This window comes from Lineus longissimus, chromosome 12 (genome assembly GCF_910592395.1).
Source record: "Lineus longissimus chromosome 12, tnLinLong1.2, whole genome shotgun sequence".
Taxonomy (NCBI): Eukaryota; Metazoa; Nemertea; class Pilidiophora; order Heteronemertea; family Lineidae; genus Lineus; species Lineus longissimus.
The window spans coordinates 16,415,979-16,437,105 of NC_088319.1; the positions used below are offsets into that span (position 1 = coordinate 16,415,979).

The window sequence follows — 21,127 nt, forward strand, 5'->3', positions numbered from 1 at the left end:
GACTTCATGAAAGAACTACGCCATCGCCATCTTCAGGGCAAGGTAGGAACTGGAAACACCTCTTCTTGTCTTTATAGTTCCTACCTTGCCCTGAAGATGGCGATGGCGTAGTTCTTTCATGAAGTCCATGAGAGTCCGATAACCCGCTCAAAGGGGAGGGGCGATTTGGGCCACGTCGACCCCGGGCACGTCAATCTACGTGGTTCGGCGCTGAAGGTGTTGTACACGAAATATTACTCTAAAATGCCAAATACTTGCAACTATTACCGTATATACGCATATTGTACGTCCATCACTGACATTTTAGTGTGTTAATTGCTCGCTATAAGCTAGGTGATTGCGCCCTTAAACCAACTCATGAACTGACAACTGGAACGCGGAACGCGGAACTCAAACTTTAATGTGTAGTTAATTGTAATCTTACTCTCTACATACCAAAGTGATTTATCTAGGAATATTGTTGAACTTCACTGAACACTAATGATGTGTTGATGAGTTCAATGAATCCTTCGATTCCTTTGGTTTTCTTGGCGAACTGACGTCCGACAATCAATGACCCGTTGACGTGTACCTGCAATACGCCTTTGCCATAGTGTGTAAACAGATCTATTTTTGGACAAACTTGGGTCGATTTGGCCTGTGATGACACTGCTTCTAGGCTGTACCACCACAGCACTTTTTAAAGCTGTAGCAGCGCCAAGCAAGAGTCAAGACAAATATCCGCTGCCAGCCGCTAAACGCTACTGGATCAACCCCCTGGTGATCGATCGCCCCCCCCGGCCCCATCTTCAGATTCAGAGGCCTGGCACGGCCCTGTGATTTAGCCAAATTCAATATAATTCTTTTCTTCTGTGATGTTAAGGCCCTTGTGTGATGCAGCGTATTTCATAGCACCGGTACTCAACTTTCTTTAGTCTTATGTTAAACCGCAATGTCCGCTGCAATTCAAATTGCATAGGCCTATGACGCCGACGGTATTGTGACGACTTGTTTCTCAAATCTTTTAGTGAATAGTGACCAGCCCACCAGGTAGAATGTCCGCCATCTCCCAAGGAATTGATTGCATTCCCGATTCTCTCGGCTTTCTGGTCCTCAATAAAGATGGTGCTGTACTTGTTTGTAATGGCTTTCTCAACTTTACAGGTTTAACAAAGAAGTTAAGAAGCCTCTTGCCAAAGCGAGGAATAAAAACAACCAAATATTCTGAGGCAAAGCTAGGAATGGCTGCAGGAGAAAATCAAGCAGAAGCCATGCCTCCATTTCCTTTAACGGATTTACCGGATGACCTCTTGGAGCTGGTTCTCTCCGAACTTTCCGGGCCCTACCTCATTCATGTTGCACAACTGGTTTGTAAAGATTGGAAGTCCATCATCGACCGCCCGTCAATATGGAAGTTGAAATGTCTACGCGAGTATCCAAATGTATTCTTCAGCTTAGGAGGAGTGCCTGAGGATATGAGGACATTCTATTTCAAAAATCCATTAAATAGGAATCTTATCAAGAATGCCTACGCTATGGAGGACAAGAAGCACTGGGATGTTGATGGATACTGTGACTTTGAGATTCAGACTTGTTTTCCCACCAAAGCTGCTGGCTCAGATCTTTTGAAAATACGGGGTTGGAATGGAGGTAGGTGTGAAGAACTTCATTTACGGACGGAGTACCTCTGATGGTTCAGAATTATCATTTAATAACTTTGACATCTCCATAGAAACACACTGCATAGAGAAGAGAAGCCTTTTGCTTCAAGGTTTACCAAGATGGGTTAAAAAAGCCATCATAAACCCAATGTGACTTTTTGTGTTTCAGGTGAGTTGAAGTGTTGGGCTACATCCTACATGTGGTGTGGAAAGATGCAGAAAATAGACCTGGTCAGTGAAGGATGTTCAGAATTCCTTTTGGATGAGATAAGGCCTGATATTGATATATCGGAATGGTATGTTCTCTCTCTGTTCTCTTGTTATTATGTCAAATCTAATTGGTGTTATAGGTAAGATGAGTTCATGCACCATGTCAATACATGTAGTGTGGGGAACTTGGAAAATAGACATGATCAGTGAAGGATCTTCTAAATTTTTATTGGATGAGATAAGGCTTGATATTGATATCCCAGAATGGAAGTCTTTTAGAGGTGCCCAAACCACTTTAGGGGTTAACAAGAAGGCTTAATGAAGACATTATCAATCCAATCTCTCAACAGTCTTTGGAGGTGACAAGCACTTTGGAAACTAATGCACATTCTGGTTTTGAATGTGTGCATTAGCCCTTGTCTTAACGTAGGACTAGTTTTGGGCAACAACCGTCTTTCCCTGCTGTAGCTCGAATCTAGTTTCCTCCTGTTACAGGTATGCTGGTCGGCACGACTGTGGTTGTACATTTGTCTTAGAGGTGCAACTTCTTGGGGCTGATGAAACTGTGATTGACGACTTCAGTGGCGAGTGGGGTGTTGTCCAGTGGAAAGGAAGAGCCTGGCATCAGGTAGGCCTATATCTATTAAGATGTACTGTAGAACCTCTCTATCAAGGACCCTTTGGGACTGACAGAGTCTGTCCTTATCAGGGAGGTGTCCAGATTGCCTCCTTGGCCTTGCTATAAAACCTGGATATCTGCCTCGTTAACGAAGGAAAGCAAAAAACAAAGCAGGCGAAGCCTGTCGTCAGTTCTTAATGTGAGAAAACTTCTGTGTCATGAAGAGTGCGGGTGACCTCTGGCATTCTTTAGAGAGAGGCTGCCCTATTGTGATGTTCATTAGGAGGGAGATTCCTCTGTATCTGATTGGTCCTTGGGATACACCAAGATATGACCCTGAACTTCATCTCACTAGTGCGTATTCTCAATTTCAGGTGAGCCACAAATTCACAGGATACAAGCCGGGAGTGCGCTTCATCAAATACACACACAAAGGGAAAGACACTCAGTTCTGGGCTGGACATTATGGGCCAAAGTTCACTGGTGCTTCTGTCAGGTTCAACATCAAGAAGTAGGATAGCAATATTTGGAGAATACTGCTGCTGGATTTGTGTTCTAGACCGCAGGGTTGGCTCTGTGAATTTTTAGCCCATAGTAACATGTGCGAGAATGGCATCCCGCCAGTACTGAGACTAGCCAATCAACGAACGATTCGAGGAACCCGTGACCGGAGACTCCATGGCAATGAAGCGAGCGGGAAACTAGCCGATAATGTATGCGTAAGGCGACCAGCAGTGCCACCAAAGTCAATGAGCGGCAACGGGTAGAACTACAATGCAGACGATAGCAACCACATGTGATAGCGCGGCCGCCCGCAAATGATATTATGATAAAGTTTGACTGACTAACGATCGTACCTTGGCACCTTGGCTTCAATCAGAGTAAAAAAATTTCTGTAACAGTGCTTGGCATAGGCAGTTAAAGGCACACTGCAGGCAGGAGCCAGGTGGGTTGGATCAAGTTTAACCAAGTGGGTGCTTGGTGTATGTACTGTATCATGTAATCATTACTTCATGGTCACTTTAGACATGTATACATGAAGATATAAAATATAATATGCATTGCATGACATTCCACATCTAATAAAAGGAAGCAAAAAAACCTTATGAAAAATGTGCTAAAATGCTGTCTTTGTCTAATTTGTTAACCCTCTGAACCAAAATATTGCTCTTTTTGATATTATTGAGATCAGCTAGAAGCTCTGCCAAAGGCAGAAGGGTCCTGATATCCAAGTTACGACTGGCTGGTTGTACCAGGTGCAGGACGGGCATATGAAGGCTGTATGAGTCGTCTCCATGGCGAGGTTGTGCCTGTCTTCGAGAGCCCAGTCTGATAGAAGCCCTGCCAAAGGCAGAAGGGTCCGATATCCAAGTTACGACTGGCTGGTTGTACCAGGTGCAGGACGGGCATATGAAGGCTGTATGAGTCGTCTCCATGGCGAGGTTGTGCCTGTCTTCGAGAGCCCAGTCTGATAGAAGCCCTGCCAAAGGCAGAAGGGTCCGATATCCAAGTTACGACTGGCTGGTTGTACCAGGTGTAGAACAGGCATATGAAGGCGGTATGAGTCATCTCCATGGCGTGGTTGTGCCTGTCTTCGAGAGCCCAGTGTGAGAGAAGCTCTGCCAAAGGCAGAAGGGTCCTGATATCCAAGTTACGACTGGCTGGTTGTACCAGGTGTAGAACAGGCATATGAAGGCGGTATGAGTCGTCTCCATGGCGAGGTTGTGCATGTTTTCATGGGCGCTATAGAGATGGAAGGTCTACCATTGGCAGAAGGGCCCTGATGTCTTGGGTAGATGATAGGTAGGCTTGAGTACGAGGTACAAAAGACCACATGAGTTGACTCCATGGCCCGGTTGTGCCTGTGCCTGTCTTCAAGGGCTCTGTGAGATAGAAACTCTACCATAGGCAGTTCTCCTCACCATATGCGATGCCAATTCGGTCTGGTTGTGACGGTCTTGACTCTCTCACCACGTTCATAAGCCAGCTGAGTTGCTGGACCTGATTCAGTCTGATAGTGATGAGTCGTACCAGGTCAAATTCGGTCTGGTTGTGACGATCTTGACTCTCTTCCCTCGTTGACAAGATAATGGAGATGCTAGGGCCCGATTCAGTCTGATTGTGACTGTCTCATCTCTCTTGCAAAGTTAGCAGGGCGGTGGTGGTGACAAGCGCTAGCCTAATTCGTCTGGTTGTGACTATCTTGTCTCTCCCACCACATTGACAGGGTAGGTCTGATTCCACATGATTAACGGTATATAAATCCGTAGCACATTTGAATTAAGGAATGGTGTGTATGCATCATGACCATTTTTTTAGGTACACTTTTTTGTCACAGCTATGGTATAAGCTGCGGTTGTAACATGGATAATAAACCATGTCTTTGAGGATACGGACTTGTAAAAATGTGGCAAGTGTCATACGGATTTGTATACTGTGGCCCTATGATGTTGTTCTGCTGGGGAGGACCATGTTCTTCAGAAAGACTTTTGCCAATGAGACAATTCCTTGGATTGAGCTAACTTCTCTCTGACATGCATAAGCTGGACGTTATTCCAGCACATGCATTATAATCTGATTTGGTCTCAGCTAGTATGTCACAACTTTCTGGAAGACATTCACAGCCTTGTCTCTCCCACAGTAGTCATCTGGGCCTGCTGTCCTGCTATCATGTCACAACCAGAAACCGTTCTGTCTTTGTGTTGATTGTCCCAACACTTGACAGACTGCTCCACTTTGGACACAACCACTTGTGAAAGAATCCAAAGACGATCTTTACAGTTCAAAGCAAGGCAACTGTCTTGAACGACCAAAATCAAAGAGGTCAATATGAAGGAGGCTGGTGGTCCGATCGCCTTGTCCACATGGAGAAGACAACAGCCACAACTCTCATATTTCAGGGCATGGCACTTAGTCATGAAGTGAGGCTTCAAATAAATACTGTGCATTTCAAAGATTTTTTTTGTGGCACTGATCAAGTCCTCGGGGGTGAGTGCAACACCTCCATCTATTCAGAGACAATTGAAGAAAACGTGAATAATTTTAAGAATATTTATTGTATCATTATATCTCACAAAACAAACAAGTATCACATCATTATATCGAAAGAATGAAATATTTTCATATTTTCAGATCCAAGCCCCAAGCCAGGTCATTCCTTGCACAAGCGCATAGCCTAGCCCTACTATGTGACCAGACAGTCCTCACACTGGTGCAACCTATACTCTCAGACTGACTCAACATTTAATGGGTAGGCTGGACTCATATACAGAATAAATCCTATCCACCCAAGATCAGGTTGGGGCACTGTGCAACTCAATAATACAAGGTATTGGTAAATTCAAGATACGTTTTTTATGACAGTGTATTCTGGCCAAAACACCAAAGGACAGCATAATCTTTTGATCGTCTTTCAAAAGACTGAGAAACAGTGATCTAGACTGGTAACTTTCAAAATATATCCATTAAGATGTGGTGTGTATGCACGACAAGAGCTTTTGACAACTCTGATAACAAACTGTCGCTGATCATTCTAATGTTCACTCATATATCCTCAACTGAGAGCAAGTTCAGCCTCGACGATTTTCTTGTATTCGTCAAAGCCTCCCTCCAGAGATTTCACTGTCCCGTTGGAGCAGACCCACAACTCCTTGCAGATCACGCGTATAAGCCGTTCATCGTGAGATACTAGGATCACACCACCCTGCAATTAGATATTGAGACCACGATTAGTATTTCTTCTGATACGATGACTTTTGCTCATGAGAAACCCAGGACCAACCCACCCATTGCAAAAACTCATATAAGTGGACAACTAATACATCTGAACAGAAAAGCAGTGATAAATACAACACTTCCTTACTTATCTTTCCCAAGCAAAATTAGCAAACGTTAAACCAATATCTGACCAAGTGTCATAACTTCTTTATACTTACATTAAATTTGTTGATAGCATTGCCGAGAGCTTCGATGGTCTCCATATCCAAGTGATTTGTAGGTTCGTCAAGAATAAAGAAATTTGGGCTGAAAAGGGAACAAACATATTGATCAGTTTGCGATCACCAAGTTGACCAAGACAATAAAGGAGCCAATAGGCCTTAATCCCAGCATTTTTAGTGGCAGGTAGGCAGACACAAAAGAGAAGCTGCAGCATTAACAGGCAAATAGTACTAGCACATTACATGTAGTCGTATCTTTTGGGCAGATTTGCCGGAAACCTTCCTAGTCAAGAGGCTGCCCACAAAACAACTAACAAAAAAGTGAAAAGTCACTTACTTCATGGCACACATGACTGCAAATGCTACTCGACTTTTCTGCCCTCCTGATAAGCTGACCACAGGTTGCAGGGCTAGATCTCCTGAAACTCCAAACTTCCCCAGCATCCCTCGGTAATGTTCACTGTTGTGGCCTGAAACATGGTAAAAACATTACTAATCAAAGCCACTACAGGTAAGTTACCCATTATCATTTTGTACGATACAAAGTTGGGTAGCCCCGTTCCTTCAGGAAGTATCTGGCTACAGTTACCTCCCGAGTGATATTATTAACCTATCACTGAGGTACATGCACAGGGAATGACAGTTATGATTTGTGACCATCTCAAGAACCATTGTTTACATGCATTGTGTAGAACCGGACACCTGAGTGATACCTGCAGGGCTAAGTTTCAAGATTTGATATGTTGCCTTACCTGGGAATCTTGAAGCCATGAGGCCAACACACGTCAAGTTCATATCTAGCTGATCAACGTGATGCTGACTGAAGTAGCCTATCCGTAAGTTCCGATGACACTGTCGTAAACCGTTGACTGTTTCTAACTCTCCAAGCAAGATCTTCAATAGAGTTGTCTTACCAGCACCATTTTCACCGACCTGGCAAAGAAAGGAACGTTTATGAAAATTTCAATGTACAATCTATAATAACATAAAAACAGGTTTAGGCAAGCACAAATTTAATTTCAAATGAAGTCAAAGCGAAGTAATGTGGTCAGTGACATACTGGTGTTGACATAGTTGCCAAATGATGATGATGGTGAACTTGGATCAGAGATGATACTTACTATACAAATTCTAGACTCCATTGCCGCAAACACGCAGACATTTTTAAATATCCACCGTTCCTGTCCTGGATATTTGAAATCGACTTCATCCAGCTGTAGAATGGGTGGATTCAATGACTCTGTCTCTGGGAACCTGGAGGATAAGTTCAGACAGTTAGCAATTGTATGATCACTTGACTGATCAACTGCACGCACTTTCAGTTCGAGGACTGAACACGTCATGATACGAAGAACGAGCACAAGAAGATGAAGGACAACGAAACTTACTTCAGCACCGTTTCAGATTCTTTCTCTATGGGCTTCAATTCCGGTCTGAAAATAAAACAATCAATCAGTCCATCAATCAATCAATCGATCATCAATCTGAGTTAGCAAAAATGCCAATACAATCATTCCTGGGATTGCTTCATACAAAGTTCAAATGATCTGTGGCATTATTCTTATGCTAATATACTCTGCATGGCCAACAGTGTTAAAGGGCAATCAATACATCTGGACTCCTCCTATAAGTTAAGCTTGGTATCTGAATTGCGTATCATCAATCACAAATGAATGAATGAAAATGAAAGCCTGTCAATGTGTAAGTACACCGATACTTACAATTTTTCTAATAATTTTAGTTTGGACTGGACTTGTGAAGCTCTGTTTGCATTGTATCTAAACCTATCAATGAAAACCTGGAAAAGAGAATATGACATGAGCTTTGATGATTGAATGAAGTCAGGCAACATAGCCAAGACTGCCCTATCTGAGACTCTCCCAAGATAGCAGGAAACATGGCCACCTAAAGGAGGAGAACGATGTCAGATGAGATGGGCTGGTGTAGAACAAGGCCCAACAGGCAGCCAGGGACAGAAAGCAATGGAGGGACCGTGTTGTGGCCTTATGTCCCACCAGTGATGAGGTCCAAGTAAGTTTTCCTTTTCGCTTTGGCACTGTGACCACTAATTACAGTTTTACAGCATACCAACCTGTATATGGTCTCTATACTGTTTCTGTGCCTCAAACTCCCTCATCTGATTCTTCAACTTCTCTGTTCTCGTCTTGACGAAATGTTCATAGTCACCCTTATACGAGTCTAATCGTTTTGAGTGCAGATGTACGATATCCGTGCAGATGGAGTTGAGGAATGAGCGATCGTGAGAGACTACTAGAATCGTAGTGGGCCAGGCCTGGAGATAATTTTCTAACCAGATAATGGCTTTCATGTCCAACATGTTCGTAGGTTCTGAAGAGGAATTGATACGGGAATGAAAAATCCAGGCAAAATCATGCGACAAGAATCCGTGATTGAAGTGACCTGCAATCAATATTACACCCAGCGATTACTGGTGATTGGTGTACGTGCCGACAAGATATCTGTTTGATGCACAGCGCAGCGATTTGATTTGCATTTTAGCCCCAACTGATATGTGTTAGATAAAATACTCACCATCAAGAAGTAGTAAATCTGGTCTGAAAAAGAAATGTAGAAAAGAAAATTTGATTAATTGACTCCGACTTATTCCTTCAAGGCATGGTGTGCTCATCATGGCCCGCTGGTAATCAGAAATAGAAAACACTGTAGTGTATCATCTAGATGCCATAAAAATTGGCATGCATCGTGTTTCTATATCAGCGAATGCTTACTTACATTAGTGTAAAATCTCAAGTTCAGAAAAACCTAAAACCTTAACCCTGTTGTCACTTAATTGGATATGATACTGTCATAGATGGTACTCACTTTGAAAACAGAGCTCTGGCAAGGGCAAGCCTCATCCTCCAACCTCCAGAAAACTCTCTGAAATAAGTGAAGTAGTCAGCATGAAGGGATAAGGTAACGTTGGCAATCTTTTATTGTCATAAGGGCCTATCATTGCCATCTACCTCAACATAGTATATCTGACAATATGAAGTTCAGACCACACAGTCAGAAAGAACCAATTTCCTTCATCTATTAACGTTAGTATTAAAGAGGAGCAAAGTGCCTTGCACATGGTCACAAATGAGTCCTTTTTTACTTACTTTGTAGTCATTCTCTGCATGTTAGGATCAAACCCAAGACCATTGAGGATGGTAGAAGCTTTGGCTGGGGCCTTGTCTGCTTCTATTGTCTCCAACTCATGGTATATCTCAGCCAAACGACTGCTCAGCCGACTGTCCGATCGACTGGAAAAAAAAGCAAAAAAATGGATTTCAAACAAACTTGTTTCCCTATCTATATTGTTTCTTCGAAGAACAGCGTGACAGGCCTCAGTCTCTAATCTACAGGCCCTAGGTTGGTTTCTACCACAAAATCAGTCTACTGTCATAAAGTAAGTGCCCATGAAATTCCAAATTGCTAAGCCGGTGCTGCTCATGACATGTTCTCATATTGTGCATACAGCAGCTGACCTGGTCACTGGCACCACAAACCACCACGAAATTCCAACCCCATCTCTGACTTACTTGCTCTCATTCAACTGTGCTGTGATCTCTTTCTCCTCCTTCAACAACGAATACCGTACCGTATCGCATTCGAGGACGCTCTCCGTAGCTAACGTGTCGTCACCGACCACCTCCTGCTCCACATGGAGCACGGAGATGTGAGATGGGATCCAAAGCTGCCGACTAGAGGCAAGTAAGGGATGATTAGTTGATTTGAAGCATTAGGTTATTTACCAACAAATGAGAGTAATAATCACTGTAAACTATTACATGCCACAATGTCCAAGCCGGAGGGTAGTTTGGCTGAAGGAATTGACTGGAGGTATTGGTTGTTTCATCACACACTGTGAGGATGGAGCCAAAATGTAGGCCAAAACTGAGGTGACAGCGGAGGTTTTTGGCAAATGACAGCCCCACCAGAACAGACAAAATCAAACAGGTGAAAATGAATCCAGTCTTACTTGGCAATCATCCTCAAGAGTGTTGTTTTTCCCATTCCATTTCGGCCAACCAGACCAAATCGTCGTCCAAATGACAGGTTGATATCTGCGCCAGTTAGAAGAACTCTGAAATATATAGAAGTGACACATGACACAATGTGTCCATTTCACAGAATTATACTGGAGAAAATCACTGTCTTGAAAATCAACAAAAATCAAATAGGAAACACTCACTTCTCTCCAAAGGCAATATCGAAATTGTCGATTCTTATGTCTTTTGTCTTATTGGTCCCTGCTGACTCCATCCGGTCTGTTTTACGATTCGACTGCTGACTCGCACTGGCTGAGTCCATGAGACTGGCCAGGTCCACTTTTGGTGCGTACGTCTCCTTCTCAGCTTTCCTGTCCTGTTTTTGTTTGATTTTGGCGTCTGCTTTTTCAAGTTTTCTCTTGTCAACTTGCTGCAAATAAAGATAACTTTGGGTTTAATCATCTTATTATGACACAAAAGACGCAAACAGAAGGTGATAATCTAGCGCTGTCTAACAAATGGTACCCATATACTGTTACTGTTTATGGTAATTACCTTCTTTTACCTGCGAGCAATAAAATATTCAAATTCACGGGGAAAACCTACCGATTCCTTCTCTTTCTTGACCAGCCATATACTCTGTGTCTTTTGCCCGGTCTCTTTCATGTTTTCAGCAAGTGCACCAAGATGGACGGGCGCATCCAGGACACGACGATGAGCCTGATGGCCATTCACCTTCTCACCACCGCCATCACTGAAGATGAAAAGAATGAAAATTCAACGACACTACACCTAAACAGACTTCTTCTCATAAGAAGACACAACCAGATTTCTTAGCTTGCTGTCAACTTCCATGGCATGCCTTCAGTTACCAGTAATATCTATGTCTCTTACCTTTGGGGACCAATGGTAGTCACAGTACCATCCCCTTCCCATATATATTTGGCTTGATTCCCTATTGGGAGGACAGTATAATCAAATGAAAAGTATTCGTGGAGAACCAACAAGAGGCAAGAAGGTCACACTGGTACTCAAAAAACTAATGAAGACACTGAAGGAATCGGGACTTACTCTTTGAGCAAGTCCATCATCTGGTCACACAGATCTCGGACTTCGTCTTCGGACTTCTCACTATCAACTTCAAACAGCATGTCTGCAATAGCATCATAGATGTCGTCACTTGTGTCGAAGTCATCTGGATGTTCAAGGATACCTACAATAAACACATTTTCAAGATCAGTCCTTGTATTGTGGAGGGGGGGGGGGGGGGGGGGGGGGAGGTAGGAGCAAAGACAGTTTATTAAATCACCCATGTTGCCTTCATCACAAACCAATAACTGAAACGGGACACAAATGAACGATTAGATTGCACAATGGCAATGCAATCAATGGCAATGCAAACGATGACAGAGTGAAAAGTATAGTAATAGTTATTCTTGAAAATTAGACCCAAAATGAAATGTAAATTTCAGGCATAAAATGAGTGGTAATCGCGAATTCTTCTGTACTATGAAGCGGACAAGTAATTCAATCATTAAATGAATGAGAAATATATGTAATTACTCTCAATATATTGAAATAATTCCCCATCAAGGGCCGGGAAAGTGGCAGATAAGACCTCAGTACAGGATGCCATGTTGACTGAAATTGTTTCATGAGCAAATCAGCCGATGACGTGGTTTCAGTCCTTCGACAATTTCAATTCCGATTTTCGACCAGAAATGTTGCGTTGCGCGAGAGTAGAGAAATTCGTTACGAAAGTGCCGGTAGATGGCGATCGTGAAGAAAATTAACTTTCCAACTTTGCAAACAGTTTTTCCTCAAAATACTCATATTTGTACGTTGAGTTTCTTTAGAGACGGAAGTTTGCTCTCAATAAGAGTTTTTTTTATCTGAATAGAAGGTTTAGATTTAATTGGCATGGTTTTAAAAATGTTTTAGTCGAGGTTTCTTGACAAAAAATCAAGATATCCTATTTCCGGATCAGTGGTTGTACCTGTTGTCGGACACCAAGCAATATTTATAGTCTATGGCACTCGATGTGATATTGCTTGTATTATGTTTTTATTACAATAGACCTTTCCTTATTCTGCAGAGCTTGATGTTGACAGATGCTGGCCAGGTGGAGATTGTGAGGGCTCATCAGAAGGATGACTATTATTTGGCCAGCTTGAGAAGTCGGCTGACAGATGTCGCACAGTCGTTATTTGGTAGGTTTTGTATCTGTCTGCACACTTTCTTCCACCAGGCAAGCTGTAGGCCGACAGGATCAATGTCCAGATCAGCTTAGACAACCCATCTAAAGTTCAAAGCAGTTCATTTGCTTAATCCATGGGCAGGTATGAAGAACCATGGAAATCAGGAAGGAAATATTGGTATTTCTGCATTCAATGGTAAGACATAATGGAATGAATATATTAACTATATCAACTGAGAAAATTGTCCCATAGATTACCTGTTTTATAACCATAACCAGGACACTTATTCTGACTGGATTGAATGCTCCTGATAGTAATATAGCAAAATAATAATGATATTCCCATCCCTTTCTTCTAGGTGCTCGTTTCTGGGTGAGGTGGAACAAAGAGTTGACCTTGGTGGCTGATGTGGGATACTTCACTCTGACAACTTTAGCTGGCTCCCAAACTCTCGGAGAAGAGTATGTCAACATCCTTCAAGTTGATGAAACGAAGCGAGCCATCCCTTCTGGCAAGGTTAGTTTAACATACAAATACATGTAATTTTAAAAGAACTGTTCAATTGAAACTAAGATATCTGGTCCTGAGGCCAAAGAATAATCCGAGAAATCCATCTCAGGTGATCTCTCTGTGAAAATAAGAATCAGACTTTTAAACGTCCTTATAAGTAGCACCTTACCAACTAGATTTCTTACCATTACAGAGGCGACTCTTCCTTGTCCTCCTCCATGTCTGTACGCCATACCTACTAGAGAAACTCCTGGAGGCCTTGGAGCAAAAACTCCTTCGCAATGAGTTCAATTTCCTGCCACTTGTGAATGAGAAGCTGATGAAATTTACCAGATGTTTTAAGGAAAATCTTGTGATAGTCCACCGATGTCATCTGGCTATATTCTACCTGTTAGGCGTGTTCTATCATATCGCAAAAAGGACCACGAATATCCATTATGTAAGTTTTGTCATTCGGTACAATTATCTTTCTTTTGATTATTGGATGTTCCCATTGGTTGTTCACAAGGTATGGAGCTTAAAACTAAAAAAAACAGTTGACTTTTACTCAGTATTGATATGGTCTCTATTGACTTTTAGGTTCGAGTGAGAAATATTGGAAGTCAGGTTCCTCCCAACTTCCGAATCCTCGGCTACATTTCTGTGCTTCAGTTGGGCTTCACCCTGTGCAAGAGTGTGTACGGTGCTTGGAAAGACAAGGGCAGGATCCAGCCAGAAAAGACTAGTGCCACAGAAGACAAGAGGTATGCCTCAGATGGTCGCTCCTAATACTTCATGATGATGTCTCTCGGAAGAATCACCAGTGTCTCATCACAGTTTCCAGGAGGAAAACACATTCTCCTTGAATGAGATATACCAGGGTTCCTTGTTCATGGTGCCTATGCTAAAACAAGCAAAAGCTCCCATCAGATTGGGCAATAGCTTTTGATGATCTTTTCCTCTCGTCTCTGGCCGAAGCTAGACATTATCACATCCACTTGTAGAGAAGGCGATGTCTTACCCTGGTTTTCGTTAAATTATGTTGGTTTATTCTTTCAGCCCCACACTTTCAGAAAATAACACCAGGATACCCACAGCCCAAAGCAAATGCTCTTTATGCCTAGAATTGCGGAGAAATACCACCCTGACAACGTGTGGCCATCTGTTCTGTTGGACTTGTATTCATGAATGGTGCTCAACTCAGGTAGGTTTCTTGGTTTGAGGATGTTCTATCAGGTTTTACTTGATCAAAGATTTCATCTTAATCGATTCATATTCAGAAAACCTTTGCAATTTGATGGCCACGAAGACATTTTGTCAGGTAGTCAGTGAAGAATAGTTGCCTTCATGGTTTTCGTGCTGTCTCGCAATGCTTGTGAAAAGTCATTGTTCAGTTATCAGTTCTTTTTTCCTTTTGCAGCCTCTTTGTCCTCTGTGCAGACAGAAGATTGAACCACAGAAATTGGTCCTGCTGCAGAACTACGACAATGGATAAGATGTTAGAAGATTTGGACTTCTGAAAATTCCTGCAGTAATTATGCCCAATTGCACTAATAGTCTTGATTTGCACTTCCAATTGATAGGATCTGTCTAAAATACGATGCAATATGTAGATTGTGATTCCTCACCTTGTTTGAGACAAACAAAGAAAATGGCAATAAAGTTTGATATCAAATGAGAATTCCTTTTCATTGTTTTTTATCAATGCATTCCTATCACAGATAAAATGTCGGAAAATAAATGCAAATAAGTTGGCATAAAAACGTGCGTTGCCGATGAATCATTATGGCAATAGATCCAAGAAAAGTTCAGATATCTCAGGGCTCAGGTAACGCTGCTCTCAATGTCAATGTTACTCCCAACAGCCACATACTGAACAAAAGCCCTATCAGTGGCTTTATTCCCTTCACCACTTCCCACATCATCCGAGAGAATGTTCTGCGGAGGAAGGCTATTCAAATCTATGGGAACCATTTGCAGGAGTGCTGTCGGATGCTGGATTTGAATTGTTGTGATCAAATCAGAATCTAATTGATCGCCGGTGTCCTGTAGGAGATTCCCCACAGATGGCACTGCCTCACAAGGTCCATTCTCCTGACTTTTCTGTTTTTTTGTCCGTCGTTTCTTCGGTGGAGTATGCTCGGACCGTAAATGTTCCTGGAAAGAAATTTTGAAGAGGCTTTACTTCTGACGGGTTGTACATGACTGGATAAATACTGGCTAGACTCTTGTTGTTATTCACAGAAATGACCAGCATCAGTCCTGAGGCATGGTTAGAGAAGAATTGACAAAGATGTACAGTGTCATGTGACGGTAGGTGACGACACCCTTCTTTCAATACACTTGGAATGAGCGAGCACATCAAATGAAACGTACCTTGAGGTACCTCTCTTCAGGAAAGACTCCTTCACACAGCGGACAGTCCCAAACCTTTCGGACATTTGTGTGTTTCCTCACGATGTGTTTCTCAACAGCTGCCTTACTTTTGAAAGTCTGCTCGCACTCGGCACACTGGAAAACCTTACAGTTATGCACCAATCGCTCGTGGTCTCTAAGTGAGTAGGAAGTCTTGAAGACTTTCAGACATTCCTGCAAAACAGAAAAAGTAATATATTATTATTCATGTTGGCCAGTCTCTGGGACAAAATGAGAAAAGAAGGCTGGGCTGCATCCTGCTGTTCCTATCAACTGACAGGGTCACACCAATCTAAAAATGGACATTACCTTGCACTGGTATTCCTTTGTCCCATCCTTGTGCGTCTGCTTATGTGAACTGAGGCCCTCGACCTGTTTGAAGGCTCGCCCACATATTTCACACGAGTATGGACGGATGTTGCTATGGGTTTTCATATGAGACGTCAATGACTGCTTGGTCTGGAAAGAGATTAACGTATTGGCTATAATTGGAAACAAATTTGGTATTGCCTCTGTGTCATCACTACTTTACAACACCTTTTGGACACGCATGCGCACCTGTAACTGGATGCAAAATCTTGAAACTGCATATGAACTTCTGCCAACCAGGTGCTGATTCAAAGTCATCGAAGGAGTATTACACGTATTTGGAGGCTAAAAGTCAAAATAAACTGAAGCCAACCTTGAAGCTTTTTCCACACAAGTCACACACCCATGGTCGAATGTCTGTGTGGGAGATCAAGTGGGTCTTTAGGTGTGTCTTAGTTTTAAAGACTTTCGCACAAAGGGGGCAGATGTTGCCGTACTCCCTCACATCTGGAAAAGAATGGAATTCTCAAAACTGAGTCTTGCTGTTTATAATGACAGAGGTGCTTCCACCTCTCGCTGAGATTTAAAGGCCAATGCCATTTGTGTATAAAGCATTTTCTTGTGGCTCAGGTAAACAGAAATAAACACTGTCAGGGTGCAGTGGTTGTGAATGTTCATTCACTAAAACATGGCATTGTAGCATTTGTTTATCAGTCTAAACAACAACATTGTTGACAGTTATATTCAGGACGAATTTACACAATTGGAAGTTCTCAAATTCAAGTCCAAGTTTCAAATTTTGAACGAAAAGATAATGCCTTTAAAAAGAAAGTAAGGTACCTTTGTGTTCCCTCTTATGTGTCTCCAACTGTCCCTTACTGGTATACGTCTTGCCACATTGCTCACATAAGTATGGCCTCTCATTCTTGTGCTTCATCTGATGGAGCTGAAATAGTGTACCCATTAAGTAGATGTCGATAGCCTTGGGGACGTGCCGACAGTTTGTCCTCTCTGGTACTTAGAACATACTCATATCAAGTAATACTAGTAGTGAAGACGTTGTCTTGTCCTGACTGTGGATAGTGTCTGCAAAACTCAGAGATCTTGGTTGAAGGAGCTGATACCGAACTGTACCTATTGGTTGTCTTACCAAACATATTGAGGGTGGCCATAAAATGTACATACCTTGTAACTATTAGCATAGATGAAGCCTTTCCCACAGATCTCGCATGTCCACTTTGGAGTGTTCGTATGACGTCGGATGTGCTCCCCCAGCTTGTGTAGACTCTGACACTTCTTGCTGCAGACGACACACCTGAGGTTATTGTGGGCAGTCACCTTATGAGCACTCAGGGCGTTTAAGTCGCGGAGTTTATCCCCGCAGGCTGGACATGTGTAACGATACTGGCTCAATGGAATATCATCATCCTCCTCTTCCTGTTCATCTATCCAATCAGATCCCCCCGTTTCTTGATTTTGCATTGCATCAAGTTGGCTGGAAACTTCTTTTTTAGGTTCCATAGACAAAATGTGTACATTTTCTGATAAATCTTCCACCTGCCCTGTATTTTTTTCTGGATAGATATGGACATTTTTAGAAGATGTTGAATTTTCTACGAGCTTTCTTCTTTTGGCACTATCCAATATTTCAGAAAATACCAACATGTCAGTTGGCTGGGGTTTCTTGTTGGTTTTCTGTAGTGTGTCTGAAGTATGTCTGACTCTGCTAGCGTCTTCCTGGCTTTGAGAATGAGACATCAAGACAGCTGTTTCTGATGCGTGGCGAATTCTATTGGCCTCATCTTGGACTTGCTGCATCAAGGCAGCCGTCTCAGATGCAGGTCGCATTTCACTGAACTCCTGTGTTGCTTGAAACAACTGAGGAGTCCCAGAAGTGTCACGCTCTCTTTGCAGGACTGAAACAACCGGTGAAAATGTCACAGAGGCATGTCGAATTTTCATCGACTCTGCTGGTGAAAATATAGGGGTACTTTCTGTCCCATGATGACTCTGGTTTTCCTCCACATGACCTTGTTGGGAGAAGGATTGAGCTATATTTCCTTGTAGAATTCTGCTGACTTCTGCATCTACCTGTGGCATAAACTGTCCATCTGCAAACCCCAAGTGTGGTTTGCTTTGAAATGCCTGAAGTGGCTGAAATGTTTGAACATTTCCCGATAAATGCCTCAACCTCTTTTGCTCTTGAATCAGTCCAGAGTGTTCATGTGTATTTTCTGACATCTGACCTTCTTCTACACTAAATTGCGAGCATTCCTGGACAGAACCGGACACGTGCCGACTACGATTCCCAGCAATATCTCCCGAGTACTCAGTATCTCCAGACAACTGGCGCACCCTATTGCTATCAAGGTTCTGTTGTAACATCGACGCTTCCCTCACCACAATCACTTGGTCCAATCCGGCAACACCAGAATCAATTTGTTGGAAAATATTGGTATTTATTTGGTTCAGATTCAAAATATTTGGGTTCCCCTCTGTGACAATATCTCTGTCTACATTCTGTCTGAAACCACCAACACTCATTTCAAGCTGGGGATTGACTTGAGGTTCACCAGAAATGTGGCGCATCCTCGAAACATCTGAATCAATCTGTTCAATGTCTTGCGTATTACCAGACGTGTGTCGAATTCTTTCTACACTCGTATTGACCGGCGCCGGGGAAAAAACTTCAGTGTTTCCTGAGCAGTGACGTAGTCTGTCCATAGGAGAGAATGTGCCAGTATTCCCAGATGAGTGACGTGTCTGATCATGCTCACATTGTAGTTGTGAGAAACCTCCTGACAAGTGGCGCACACTGGTGGGCTCATCATTGACCTGTGTGAAACCAAGAGTGTGTTCCGATCTGTGTCGCATCCTTGTGTGTGGAGCATGTTCTTGAGAAAACAATGACAGGTTTTCGGATGCATGGCGATGGCGGACATGCTCTTCATGAACCCGAGAAAAAATGTCTTGGTTATCTGTCACATTTCCCTGGGGTGTTACAGTTTGCATTTCAGTTTGAGAGAACAAATTACGCACATTTTCGGACATATGCCGATGCCGCAATGAGTCTTCGTGGTGCGATATTGGCAAGTTCTCCGACATGTGGCGGTGGCGAGTCTGGTCCTGAGATTGTCTGACATCGTCTTTTTTTTCCACAACACGCTTCCCCTGCCCAAACCAGACATCATTTTGCAACCCAGAAAACCTAGTGTCTTTCCCACTCAACATTTCCGCAATGGATTCCTGAAGTGAAAGAGGTTTCTGCTCTACAGTCCCTTCATCCCCATCAAGTTCTCCCGATAGTGGCAGCTGATCCAGTTCATCATGACCAGTGTCAATTGTCTGAATTTCCTGAGGCTGCCACGTACTAATTTCAGATTCCGTCCTCTTTCTAAGCCCAGGAGTCGGGATCTCAGAATCAAATTCACTTTGGTCTGCTCCAGAATTTTGGGTGCTATTTGTCATTTGGTACGTTTCAAGACTCGAGAAAAACTCACTTGAAGACAGAAGGGGTCCGAGGCGGGACTCTGGTCTTGTAGGACTGTTAGGTGGCACAGGCGGATTGCGCATATTGTCAACAAAGTAATTAAAGTCGGGGTTATACAAGTCAGAAATTTCCACAGAGGTTTGGCTTGAATTCAGTAAGTTCGAAAGTTCCTGGAGAAAACTTTCGCTGAAGTTTGGTGTGGGGCTATTTACTGTAGGCGTAGGTGGACTAGGCTGATTTCTATTGAACATTATCTGGTTGATATTGTCAATCAAATTTGCCAGGCTTGATGCATCCATATTTTGCGATTGCCCAACGAGATACTGAAGTATATGAGTCCACGTCTGACTTAGTGATGGCTGCATCGGGATAAGGGCAGTGCTTGCATTAACAGATGGAAACGTCCGGTCTTTTGATAGCATAGATTTTGATAAATCATTGAGGGCTAAGTTTGCTACAGGATTTTGCACCGATGTGTCTTGAACACTGATGGGAACAAGAGTCATTTGTGGCTTAGAGGTGAGAGAAAGACGTTCAGAGGTCAAAAGTAATTCCGAATCCTTCACAAAAATATTCCGTTCATTCTGAATCGATTTCACCGATTCTGAACTCCATGATTTTTCATATGGAAGAATTGAATCCATATTGATGGTAGATCTCCGTTCCGATGTCGTAGAGAATCTGTCAACTGAAGGAAGGGACGAATTAGATGCACTTAATCCAACACGTATTCCTTTAGATTCATTCAGACTGTCACCCAGGGATAACATCGCCTCATCAAAATCATCAATCATGGATACAGCAGCATCGACAGCTGCATCATCTGCATCAAATGTCAGATTGGTAGATTCAGAAATTGTGCGTGGACTTCGAACTTGACTTTGCAAATTAGGGTGGGAGACAAACTGAGTCGAGTCCGTCCCATCAGAACACTGCTTTCGTAGCCTTTCATCTAACGAACAAGTGAACGAGATCGAATCAACTGACACTTCAATGTTGCCACGTATTTGTAGCTGGTTTCTGAAGAAGATATTCTGTTGGAAGAATTTGGTTACAACGATGGCCAAGCCGTCTGATATTTTCTTATTCATTTTCGAATCTTGGTGGACTTGGTCTGAAAGAACTGGAGAGAACAGATTCTCAGTGACAGATAAAATGCAATGATTTTAACCGGTCATTTCGATTTGTAAGAGTATCGCATTGGATTCACAGCGTGAAAGCCAGCCAAATGATTCTGATAGGGCATGTTGGGTTGCAGATGATACCAACATGAGAGCTGTCGACATGTCCGACATTAGATACCCCAAAGCAGTTCCGACTATTGATAAAAATCATTAAAAACTGATTTGCTGGACCGTCAACATATATCTATTCGCAAAAAATCCTCAAATACCTGTTAATCGACAACTTGAAAGTGTGAGAATGTCTCTATTCCCTCTAACATCGCAGCAAATGGGGTTTATTCGACTGTAAATTTTTCACTTTTTGACAGATCAGATAATTGTTTTGTTAATTTCGCTTTAAACTTTGACTGATTCCTTCACTACCGGATACCATCCCGGATGACCGAAGACAGAAATCACTCTCATGGTGAATACAAACCGCACTCATTTCCCTTTGGGAATACGAACCGCACTCATTTCCCTTTGGTTGGGGACATGAATATTGGCACCATCTCTCCTCCAACATGATAATATGTAAAGAGCAAGCTCTAGTGAACTCACACAACTGTATGTCCTAGCAGACGATTTTTTAAAAATCGTCTGATGTCCCACACCCGAATTCTGTGGCGCCGGTGTGAATAAATCTACTTGTGTGAAT

General features: G+C 42.7%; 4 protein-coding genes across 8 annotated transcripts; 2 read left to right on the plus strand and 2 right to left on the minus strand.

Annotated features, from left to right (window-relative positions):
- The first annotated feature begins 230 nt into the window (after positions 1 to 230).
- LOC135496805 (F-box only protein 6-like) lies at positions 231 to 3,557 on the plus strand. 4 transcript variants are annotated; one of them, XM_064786325.1, is made up of 5 exons: positions 231 to 283; positions 1,144 to 1,629; positions 1,810 to 1,936; positions 2,346 to 2,478; positions 2,844 to 3,557. In XM_064786325.1, the coding sequence occupies exons 1-5, from the start codon at positions 244 to 246 to the stop codon at positions 2,982 to 2,984; spliced, it is 927 nt and encodes a 308-aa protein (XP_064642395.1). In that variant the 5' UTR covers positions 231 to 243; the 3' UTR covers positions 2,985 to 3,557. The 4 variants fall into 4 exon arrangements, with proteins under 4 accessions (XP_064642395.1, XP_064642396.1, XP_064642397.1 ...); XM_064786326.1 differs by lacking the exon at positions 231 to 283 and adding an exon at positions 348 to 404; XM_064786327.1 differs by lacking the exon at positions 231 to 283 and adding an exon at positions 350 to 414.
- Positions 3,558 to 5,506: 1,949 nt separating this feature from the next.
- Positions 5,507 to 12,065, minus strand: LOC135496608 (ATP-binding cassette sub-family F member 3-like). Its single transcript, XM_064786025.1, has 17 exons — positions 11,969 to 12,065; positions 11,477 to 11,618; positions 11,012 to 11,159; positions 10,609 to 10,835; positions 10,396 to 10,500; positions 9,956 to 10,117; positions 9,533 to 9,676; positions 9,252 to 9,308; positions 8,961 to 8,983; positions 8,500 to 8,756; positions 8,129 to 8,205; positions 7,796 to 7,840; positions 7,529 to 7,661; positions 7,160 to 7,340; positions 6,745 to 6,877; positions 6,405 to 6,492; positions 5,507 to 6,172 (listed from the first exon to the last, which is right to left on the minus strand). Exons 1-17 carry the CDS (start codon positions 12,039 to 12,041, stop codon positions 6,023 to 6,025), a joined length of 2,145 nt encoding a protein of 714 aa, XP_064642095.1. The 5' UTR covers positions 12,042 to 12,065; the 3' UTR covers positions 5,507 to 6,022.
- A 103-nt stretch (positions 12,066 to 12,168) lies between these two features.
- LOC135497130 (peroxisome biogenesis factor 10-like) lies at positions 12,169 to 14,773 on the plus strand. Its single transcript, XM_064786860.1, has 7 exons — positions 12,169 to 12,242; positions 12,501 to 12,615; positions 12,962 to 13,119; positions 13,307 to 13,552; positions 13,693 to 13,856; positions 14,152 to 14,296; positions 14,513 to 14,773. Exons 2-7 carry the CDS (start codon positions 12,507 to 12,509, stop codon positions 14,585 to 14,587), a joined length of 897 nt encoding a protein of 298 aa, XP_064642930.1. The 5' UTR covers positions 12,169 to 12,242; positions 12,501 to 12,506; the 3' UTR covers positions 14,588 to 14,773.
- Positions 14,755 to 20,810, minus strand: LOC135497129 (uncharacterized). 2 transcript variants are annotated; one of them, XM_064786858.1, is made up of 7 exons: positions 20,700 to 20,810; positions 17,002 to 20,429; positions 16,657 to 16,762; positions 16,190 to 16,323; positions 15,817 to 15,966; positions 15,469 to 15,681; positions 14,755 to 15,249 (listed from the first exon to the last, which is right to left on the minus strand). In XM_064786858.1, the coding sequence occupies exons 2-7, from the start codon at positions 20,395 to 20,397 to the stop codon at positions 14,917 to 14,919; spliced, it is 4,332 nt and encodes a 1,443-aa protein (XP_064642928.1). In that variant the 5' UTR covers positions 20,398 to 20,429; positions 20,700 to 20,810; the 3' UTR covers positions 14,755 to 14,916. The 2 variants fall into 2 exon arrangements, with proteins under 2 accessions (XP_064642928.1, XP_064642929.1); XM_064786859.1 differs by having other exon boundaries at positions 17,002 to 20,420; positions 20,700 to 20,792.
- Positions 20,811 to 21,127: the final 317 nt, after the last annotated feature.